We start from the raw sequence: 11,249 nt of genomic DNA on the forward strand, positions 1-11,249 counted from the left end.
CGTATAGTCATTTTTTATCAATAGTTGAGTTAAATAAAACTACTCCGCAGGTTGGGCAAACATTTAACCCAGTCGCTGGGTTTGTCCACATTTAACCCAACTTGGGTTGTTTTTAACCAGCATTTTTAGAGTGTAATATAATTACAAGTACTTAATTTTTTGGAATCTGATTATGTAATAGCCTACAGATTACATCAGTTTCTACCCAGCACTGTTCATTTGGCAACAAAATTAGTTTGAGAGTCTAATATGATTTTGCAAACAAATGAGAGAGAGGTGCAGGTGTAGACTTACATCCCACAGACCAATCACTGAAGAGAGCTGAGTCTATATATAGCTGCTCCCAAACCCCCCTCGCACTACTACCTGCTGCAGGTAAAACAAAACACAGTGACTCGCAAGAACCTTCAAAGGCACCTCTAATCCGCACCATGTCGTTCAAGGGCGCTTCCAGGAGTTTCTCCAGCTCAAGTCTGTCTAGCAGCATGGGCTCAAGGGGCAATATGTTTGGAGCCATAGGGAATCTGGCAAACACAATGCGTCCGTATGTGCAGATCAACAGCAGCAATTTTCCCCAGGTAGATGATAAAGAGACCATGAAGGGTCTGAATGACCGTCTGGGGGATTATCTGTCAAAAGTGCGACTGCTGGAGGAGTCCAACACTAAACTGGAACAGCAAATCAAAGAGGCTCTGATGAGAAAAGGAGCTGAGAGCGGCAGAGACTGGAGCGCCTATGAGAGGATCATTGCTGATCTGAGAAACCAGGTGAGCAAATAAAAGGTTTTGTTAAGAATCCATGCATGCTTTTTTATCATAATGTACACAGCCAATGTTTGGACACACCTGCTTATTCTTTATTATGACTATTTTCCTCATTTTAGAATGATAGTAAAGTCATCAAAACTATGAAATAACACAGTGGGACCAAAAAAAAAAAAAAAGTGCAAAGTCTCTCCACCCTGTACTCTGCTTACTCTGGATATTCTCAACTTCATTTTGTTTCAAGTTAATACTGGACACTTGTTGATGCTTTTCCTTCTCTATCTGCTCCAACTCATCCATTAAAATTCACATTTGAAATTAAACTGTAATATAAGTGTCTAAACATTTGAATGTGTATGTGGTTTAAACTTGCAAGAACAACTTGCTGACAATAAGCTGCGACGACATTTAAACTTTTAATTAGACTGTATTAATTTAATTGAATATTCAATTGGTTCAATAAAAAAATAGTATTTTTATAAAGCATTTTAGTTAGTAATCTTTATTTAACCAAGTAAAGAGACACATTTTTTATTAGTGAAAAAATTGAAAGGAAAGCCACAAAAACTAATACTACGGGAACTGCATTCATGGAAGAGATACATAAATATTTCATGAAAAATATTTGCTGTATTGAGACAGTCAGTGCAAGCCAATGATATCAGTGTGTTTGTAGATCCAGGAAATGACTATGGACAATGCCAGACTGTTTCTACAGATAGACAATGCGAGGCTGGCTTCTGACGATTTCAAAGTCAAGTGAGATTTCTATTTATTCCCTTTCATTTTCATTCATTGAGATTTTTACTTATTCCCTTTTAGTCCATTTCATGAAAACAAATAAATAAATAAACCTGTCTATATGCTGTAAATGTGACACGCCCTGTAGTCTCTCATGTAAATGAACTGTCCCATCCGGGCAGGTTTGAGTCAGAGCAGGGCATGCGACAAGGGGTGGAGCAGGATCTGGCACGTCTCCGCAAGATGCTGGACGACACTTACATGGGCCGTATGCAGCTGGAGAGCCAGATCGAGTCTATGAGAGAAGAGCTGGCTTTCCTAAAGAAGAGCCACGATGAGGTACACGCCTTGAACACACTATTCAACACTGATTAAACACTATGACAGCTGACACCTATGGTGGTTTGTTTGATGTGTTTGTATGAGACTCCAACAGCCTTCTAGTCACATGCAGCAGCAGTTAGTAGTTAATAGATATTTAACATTTATATTTAATAAGCTTAAAATAAATTCTTTTATATGTAAAAATCAAGTAAATTGTATCAACATTTTTAGGATGTGTCATTCACAATGATTCATTATATGACTCATGTAGGCCTACTTTTGTCTGATTTCTGACTTTTATGTTTCAAATCTAAGGTTGATTTATCTGGCTTGATTTATTAACTCTTTCCCCCAGTTTCATGGACAAAGCTTAAGCTAGTCCTAGACTAAAATGCATGTTTGAGCCGTTTTAAGTTAAAGCAACTTGCACTGACATCTCTGACAGCAACATAGTGTCTGCCCAGATCTGGCCCACATCTGGTCCGCATATAATCTACATGTACCAGATGTGGGCCGGATCTGGGCCACATTCTGTTGCTGTCTGGAATATGTCAATGTCATTGTTTTGTCTCAAGATGAACACCAGTAATGTTTTTTTTTTTTTTTTCTGGTGTACTTTTATAAAAGCTACTTAAATATCCTAATTGAACTAAGACCTAATCCTGGCTTAGACTAAACCCTGTCTGTGAAACCGGGCCTTTAAGCCCTGGATACAGGGTTGGCAGGTTTTCACAACAAAACCTGCCCTATTGCTCCTCAAAACTAGCCTAAAACTAGCCCAATCGCATTTAAAGGGTGTCCCACAGTAAAATTAGCTTTTTTGGCGGGGCTTCCCTGGTAAAATTCGCATTCCAGGAACTAAATATCGCGTTATTTTGGGTCGATTCAACCAGCGGACATGAAAAAAACCCTGTGGCAACAGTGTAAAAGTAGCCAAATTCTGCAGGAAAACCGTGGACTTGGCAACACTGCCTGGATAAGCTGTAGGATTTTAGCAATCCTATAAGATCATGACTTTATCACACTGTGCAACATGGATCTACTAATCTTGGGTATGACATATGCATGTCGATGATGTACGATGATGACACCTGTTGACTCGTAGGCTACGATGCAAGTTTCTATAGAAGAATAAAATGTCATCAGCATGCGCTAGTGGTAAACAAAACACCATGTTGAATCACACTTTGACAGTTGTAGTTTTTATGTGTGCTGAAAATAAAAAGGAAGTGGTGAAAGAAGGGAAAAGAGTTTGAGGTAAGCAGTTTTAAGTTTTAACGCCATGTTGCGTTGATTTCATGTCGCATTTTTATTAGCTGGTCAGTAGACGTAACGCACTGCGATGATCATGACACTGTCAGAAAATGATCGTAGGCTATCTTTGGTCACAAGATCAGGAAAACGGCCCAAATTTGAACCTCTCTCACTGTACGACATAGGACCACTGATTAAAAGCCAAGATCACAGAAATCGCCACGATTGTTTCACAATGGCAATCTTTCGTCTGGGACAGCCAAAAATCGTTCAGTATATCCCAGGCTTTATTTAAGCTCTTCTATTAAAAAGGAGTTATAGGCTATGTAGAGCTTAGAAACCCTTGTTATTAGTGACACCGGTGGCCGTTAAGTGAACTGCAGCCAGCAACTCATTGCTCGTGCGTGCACACGTGCACACTTTATGTACAATTGCGACCGAACGTGATTCAATGCCTCGATATACTCACTGTGAAGTTCTTTTTTTTGCTTAGAAGTAAAAAGAAGTTGGAAATACCTTTCCAGAAATAAACTATTAACGAACATCCACACGCTGTCCACGCTGCTGAGAGCGACGGTTAGATGAATATGTAAATATGAGCTGCGCGCGCTTTCCTCTCAAAACAAAATAAACACATGACAAACAGTGACAGCGGTGATAAAACAAAATGAATCCATTTCCTTTGCATGACACACTGACAGTACAGAATAGCTCTTTCAGCATTATCCTGAACATTAGAAGCATTCATTTCATGTGTCATAGTGTGCGTAAATCACATCCTTTTGAGTTTCCCGGCAAAAACGTCCCGAGTCCTTCACATATAAATCAGTTGGCTGGCAACCAAGGATGCTGGGGAAGATCTCTGGGTTGTTGTTTTTTTTAATTACAAGACCTACGGAAGAGGATTAGGGCCAAGCAATGATAAAAAAATAAAACCATCTCGAGATTAAAGTTGTTAAATTTCGAGAAAAAACTTGTTAAATTTCGAGAAAAAAAGTCTAGATAAAATGTTGAGAATAAAGTCATTAAATTACGAGAAAAAAGTCGTTAAATTACGAGAACAAATTCGTTAAATTTTGAGAAAAATTTCATTAAATTTCGAGAAAAAAGTCGAGATAAAATGTTGAGAATAAAGTCATTAAATTACGAGAATAAACTTATTAAATTATGAGAAAAAAGTAGTTAAATTAAAAAGGTCGAGATAAAATGTTGAGAATAAACTCATTAAATTACGAGAAAAAAACTCGATAAATTTTGAGAAAAAAGTCGATAAAATCTTGAGAATAAAGTCATTAAATTACGAGAAAAAAGTCGTTAAATTACGAGAACAGATTCGTTAAATTATGAGAAAAATGTCATTAAATTTTGAGAAAAAAGTCGAGATAAAATGTTGAGAATAAACTCATTAAATTACGAGAAAAAAAGTCGATAAATTTTGAGAAAAAAGTCGATAAAATTTTGAGAATAAAGTCATTAAATTTCGAGAAAAAAGTCGATAAAATGTTGAGAATAAAGTCATTAAATTTCAAGAAAAAAGTCGATAAAATGTTGAGAATAAAGTCATTAAATTACGAGAAAAAAGTCGTTAAATTACGAGAACAAATTCGTTAAATTACGAGAATAAATTCTCTCTAATCACTCTCACAGGACTTTGATGTCATACACCATGGTCCCTCAAATCCAGTCCTGGAGAGTTTCCAACCCTAATCAAACACACCAGAACAAGCTAGTCAAGGTCTCAGATTTACTAGAAAATGACAGTTAGGTGAGTTCGATCAGGTTTGAGCTAAATTCTGCAGGAAAGTGGCCCTCCAGGGCTGGATTTGAGGAATCCTGTCATAGTCTCCCCGTTTCAAGTCAAACAAACCTATTATTTCAGCTGCTGTCAACAGATATTCCCACCTGGTTTTCAATGCTTTGGGGCAAGCGTTAAGCACACTCAGTTCTCTAGTAGCCGCACTGTTGCCAGATCCTGTTATTATAAACCATATAACTAAAGTATTTTATCATTTTATTTCACAGGATGTCGCCAACCTAAAGAGCCAGATCAGCGACTGTCAAGTCAATGTGCAGATGGAGAATAAAAACAGTCCAGACCTCAATGACACCATTAGTAACATCCGCACGCAGTATGAACGAGCTGTGCAGAAGAGCCGCGAGGAAACTGAAGCCTGGTACCAAAACAAAGTCAGTCTTACTTTGCATTCTTTTGTTGTCTCCCTCTGTTTTTCCAAATTGTTGGCACTTTCTACTCTTTGGTGTCCCATTACAAGGTACTTTTTTTGTTGGTACTATTAGATCTGTTAGCTAAACTATTATTTAAAAATTAAAATGATCCTAGCATGAAAGTCATATAATTTTCAACACATAAAATGTCTGTATCTCCCATTAATTTGGAGATTTGGCCTGTTTGCTGTCTTATTAATCTCTAAACAAACATTTGCTCACATACAAACTAGCACTTGGAATCTTATTACCCTTTCTGACCTAGTTTTCTTTGACTTTTTATTCATTTATTGTTCAAATTTAATCAATCCATCCAATTTATTTATTTATTATTTAATTGTTATTTATTTATTTATTTATTTATTGTTAAAATTCCATCAATCCATCCTTTTTATTGATTTATTCTTTAATGATTTATTATTTTACTTTATTATTTAATTATTTATGATTCATTATTTAATTATTTATTCATGCTGCAAAATAAACTCAAATAAGGGTACTAAACTATATTTAGAAATTCAGCAAAAATGGCAGATCTCATATAAAATAAATTGCACCTCCAAAGAAATGAAGCTTAAACACACCCTTTCATTTTATATGAGTTGTGACCCTATTTTTGTACCCTATGGGAAAGTGCCTTTTACTTAGGAGAGCTTTGTGCATAATTATAAGGCGGACCTATATTATCATGTGACCTGAATATCTTGTTCCTCTCCATCCAGTTTGACAACATCACAGCTGAGGTGACTCAGAACACAGAAGCTCTGCAGACAGCAAAGACAGAGCTGAATGAGCTGCGCAGGCAGAAACAATCTCTAGAAATTGACCTGCAGGCGCTTCACAACATGGTACGGCACACAAATTACAGTGATTATGTGCTTGACAAATCATTCTGCATTCTACCCAGTCAGCACCCTCACCTGTCAGACATTCAAACGATTATGAAATGTTTCCAGCCTGTCTCCATGCATGCATGTCATCTGAATTTACACATTATTCCTGTGCACCCAAGTGTTTTTTTTAACCATGGGAAAACAGAAGCTGTTTTTATACAGTGGTTCGTCAAGATATTTTTTGTCAAGATAATTTTTTGCACTTAGCTGAAGCACAATTCTGCACAAAAATGATTGCATAACTAAAAAAAAAAAAAATATTGACGCACACACTTATTACTAATTCTTTATCAGTTTTAACTGATAGTTTCAACTAATGCATTGAAAATATGTTCCATATCATGTAAAGAAATAAATAATACATAAATACTGTTTAACTTCCCACATTTTAGAATAATAGTTATCTATCTAAAAAATACAATTAAAAAACCTTATTTCAAAAGGTTAAGATCATGAGAAACATATTCTGTCAAGAGTGTCCACAAACTACTTATTCTGCTTGGTGCCTTGCAGATTCGTTCTCTCGAAGATTCGCTGCATGAAGTGGAAGCACACTACAGTCAGGAAGTCAGCGGACACAACTCTCAAATCATGCAGCTGGAGGGAGAGCTGGGACAGGTGCGTGCCCAGGTGGAGCGCCAGACGGCTGAGTACGAGGCGCTGCTCAACATCAAGTCCAAACTCGAGGCAGAGATCGCCACCTATCATCGTCTTTTGGAGGGCGTTGTTGACGACAAGGCGGGGGACAAAAACAGGTAAGATGAAAGAAAGTTTGTGAACAGTAATTTAAAAAAAATGGATGAGGAAAAATATTCCTTAATTAAGACCTTAATAGGCTGAATCATTTGTTTTTAATTAAAAAAAGAAAAGGTACAAAAGCGGTCACTGGGATGGTTTCAAAAGGTACACCTTTGTACCTTATTTACCCCTAAAGGGTGTATATTAGTACCTTAAATTTGCATATTAGTACGTAAAGTGTATATTTTAGCACCTAAATGGTACATATTACAACCTTCTGAAAGGGTTCAGTCCCAGTGACAGATTGAGAAAAAGAAAAACAAAATTGAGAATGTGAGGCCTGTTCCCATAGTCCCCAAGTCCTTAAAAAGAATCAGTACTACACTTTTAAAAATAAAAGGTTCTTTATTGCCGTTTATAGTTCCATGAAGAACTTTTAACATCCTTAGAATCTTTCCATTGCACAAAAGGTTCTTTACCATTGAAAAAGTGTTCTTCAGATTTTTTAAAAGTTATTTACACTAAGAAAAAAAAATGGTTCTTTAAGAGGTTCCAAGAAATGTTCTTTTGTGGAAACAAAAATGTTTTTTCTATGGGGGAAAAAAAAAACTTTTTGGAACCTTTTTTTTGTTTGGCCCAATATTTCGATTTTGACTGGAGGATGACATTCCTCCAGGGCCCCTGAGATCGAATCTTACCCGGGAGGGTGCACCTGCCTGGGATGCATGACCTGCTCTTGGAGGGTGGATGTATAACAAACAATGCAGCCGAGTGTTCAAATTAGGACGGCATAGGCAATATATCAAAGATTCCCTATATTTTCAAGATGATTTTGCTATAGCGATATAAAAGTATTGTTATAATATAAGATTATGTAGACAAATTTGGAATAAAGTGCATGTGCATGATTCATTTTCATGCATCAGTGCATTACGATTCAAAACTATGATGTAACTAACTTTCTCTAAAAATGTTTCATTAAAAGGTATACGAAGGTAAATATTGCTGTTTGTTAAAATGATTTGGAGTAGTTCAGAACAAATACAAAAAGCATTTTCAATTTTGAGAAGCATTTGGTCACAGATTGCAGTGTGCACATCACACAGTATTGCTGTTTCCATATAGCATTTTCCCTTGTGAGCTGCCCATGCAAATCTAGCGTGCACAAAGCACAGCTTTCCACGAGGAAGTCACGCTATAGCAACAAACACAAGGCACAAACTCTTTCCCTACAGGCTTGTGAGAAACATGTCCCAGCAAGCATTTGTCCTTTAAAACAGACATCACTTAAACACCATAAACAATGAGGTGGACGCATGCCCCCTGATATGCAGTGCTTGCTTAATGTCTCAATGATTCCAGATGGGAACGATTCTTAAAATCTCAACTTCAATCCACTCCAGTCTTGATTAAATAGTTGCATCCTTTCCCTATCTAGTACCTCCATTTGTGCCACTATCTCATGTTTTCTCTTCCCTCCCACAGAGAGGAATTTTCTTTAGAGCAGGCGATGTATGCAGGTGAGTACGTGATGAGTAGATTTTAGGCATCGTCCGGTGTGAGTTAACAAACGCTTGCCTAACCCACATCAAGTTTGTCTTCATACTAATTATCACTCACTGCTCTACAGTCTAACAGACGAGTGCTGCCTGAGCCCTCGCTGGCCGAATGTACATGCATCGGTCACACTGCTTGTGTTTCTCACTGCTAACCTCATGCAAATATGATTGAAGATAATCATCTGTACAATTTGTTTAAGAATCAAAGGGGTCATTCTACAAAACAAGTGCCATGTGTGCCCTTCACAGTATGTGCCTTTTTTTAGTCACCTCTGTTTTGAGCTCTGATTTCTATACATATATATACATATACTGAAGTTTGCTCAGTAAGATGTTTTTGAAAGAAGTCTCTTATGCTCACCAAGACTTTTATTTGTTCAAAAATACAGTGAAAAAAGTAATATTGTGAAATATTATTACAATTTCAAAGAACTGTTTATATTTGAATATATTTTAAAATGTAATTTACTCCAGTGATGCATTTTCACCTCACAATTGTTTGATATATATATAGTTAAATAGCATTTATAGAAAGAGTTACACTTTATTTCAATAGTCCACTATAGACATTCTACTAACGTGTACCTTGCAACTACGTCAACTAGCAGTCATTAGAGTATTAATAGACTGTCTGCGTAATATCTGCTAACACGTTATTTTGATGCTTCCAATAGACATACTACCAACTACAAGTAACTTTACAACTACATGTCAACTAACTCTCATTATAGTATTAAAATGTCAACTTAATATCTGCTAACACATTATTTTGATGCTTCTAACAGGCATTCTACCAACTACAAGTAACTTTGCAACTACATGTCCACTAACTTTCATTATAGTATTAAAATGTCAACTTAATATCTGCTAGCACGTTATTTTGATGCTCCAAACAGACATTCTACTGACTACAAGTAGCTTTGCAACTACATGTCAACTTTCATTATAGTATTAAAATGTCAACTTAATATCTGCTAGCACGTTATTTTGATGCTTCTAACAGACGTTCTACCAACTACAAGTAGCTTTGCAAGTACATTTCATCTCTCATTATAGTATTAAAATGTCAACTTAATATCTGCTAGCATGTTATTTTGATGCTCCCAACATTCTACTGACTACAAGTAGCTTTGCAACTACATGTCAACTAACTCTCATTATAGTATTAAAATGTCAACTTAATATCTGCTAACACGTTGTTTTGATGCTTCTAACAGACATTCTACCAACTACAAGTAACTTTGCAACTACGTCAACTCTCATTATAGTATTAAACTATCTGCTAACACTTTATTTTGATGCTCCCAACAGACATTCTACTGACTACAAGTAGCTTTGCAACTACATGTCAACTTTCATTATAGTATTAAAATGTCAACTTAATATCTGCTAGCACGTTATTTTGATGCTTCTAACAGACATTCTACCAACTACAAGTAGCTTTGCAACTACATGTCAACTAACTCATAGTATTATTAAAATGTCAACTTAATATCTGCTACCACTTTATTTTGATGCTTCCAACAGGCATTCTACTAACTACAAGTAACTTTGAAACTACATGTCAACTAACTCTCATTATAGTATTATTAAATTGTCTGCATATCTGCAAACTTTAGTTTGAAGCTTCCCCAACATTCTGCTATCTACAAGTAACCTTGCAACTAGAACTGTTGTTTATTTGAATGTAATTTACTCCTGTGATGCATTTTTTCCTCACAATTCTTTTGATAAATATATAGCTCAAAAGAATAGCATTTATTTGAAATAGAAATAATTTTTGATCAATTTAATGCATGTTTTGCTAAATAAAAGTATTCATTTCTTACTGACCGCAAACATTTGAAGAGAAATGTATATACAAAAAGAAATTAGTATTTAGTTATTCTCAAATTAAAAGTAAAAAGTAAATTCTCAAAGAAGCACTGATATATATATATTTTTTTAATTTACAAAAATTCACTTCCAAAATTACCTTATCAAACTGCAGTAGGCACGTGATTCATAGAATGACCCAAATGTTGACTAGCCAATTACAAATGTTGCATGATTTGTTTGCATCTGTTTTTAGAGAAAAATGACTAATTTCTTTTTGTATGTTACATAAATGCCATAAATTACTAAAGACTGTCACTAACCTCCAGCTTATGTTCTGTCTCCAGCTCCTCCTCCTCCGTCTTCCGTAAATCTTAAGAAAGCCATCATCATCACCCAAGAAATAGTGGACGGAGAGGTGGTCTCTCAGAGTGAATTTGAGCAAAATCCTACTTATCTCAACGGCCAGGGCATTTTTGGGAGGGAAGAGAAGTTTGTAGAACATCTGGAGTTTGTGGAGGAAGAGAAGATAACAGAGCAACTGAAGTTTGTGGAGGAAGAGAAGATAACAGAGCAACTGGAGTTTGTGGAGGAAGAGAAGATAACAGAACAGCAGGAGTTAGTAGATCAAGAGGTGTTGGTGGAGGGAAAGAAACCTGTGGAACATGAGGAGGAGGAAGCTTCTCCAAATGTGGAGGAGAACGAGTGACTTTCTACTGCTACATCCTACATTTCTCTTCCTAATCTTACATTCTCTGGTTCTTCATCTCTTTCTTTCTTTCCTTATTCCTGCTCAGTTTATCATTGTGAAGGCCATGACTATCTTATCAATCTCCTGTGCCACATTAAAACATGTATGAGACTCATTTTCTGGTCAGTGTTGTTATTTTATAATGTACATTTATGGTCAAAAGTTTAGGAACAGTAATTATATA

The 11,249-nt window shown here is 36.1% G+C and overlaps 1 protein-coding gene across 1 annotated transcript; it reads left to right on the top strand.

Annotated features, from left to right (window-relative positions):
- Positions 1 to 348: 348 nt before the first annotated feature.
- zgc:92380 (uncharacterized protein LOC445086 homolog) lies at positions 349 to 11,180 on the top strand. The gene is made up of 8 exons (XM_048194601.1): positions 349 to 767; positions 1,441 to 1,523; positions 1,688 to 1,844; positions 5,106 to 5,270; positions 6,032 to 6,157; positions 6,716 to 6,957; positions 8,426 to 8,460; positions 10,662 to 11,180. Exons 1-8 carry the CDS (start codon positions 432 to 434, stop codon positions 11,021 to 11,023), a joined length of 1,506 nt encoding a protein of 501 aa, XP_048050558.1. The 5' UTR covers positions 349 to 431; the 3' UTR covers positions 11,024 to 11,180.
- Positions 11,181 to 11,249: the final 69 nt, after the last annotated feature.

The sequence above is a fragment of the Megalobrama amblycephala genome, linkage group LG6 (assembly GCF_018812025.1).
Source record: "Megalobrama amblycephala isolate DHTTF-2021 linkage group LG6, ASM1881202v1, whole genome shotgun sequence".
NCBI classification, from domain to species: Eukaryota; Metazoa; Chordata; class Actinopteri; order Cypriniformes; family Xenocyprididae; genus Megalobrama; species Megalobrama amblycephala.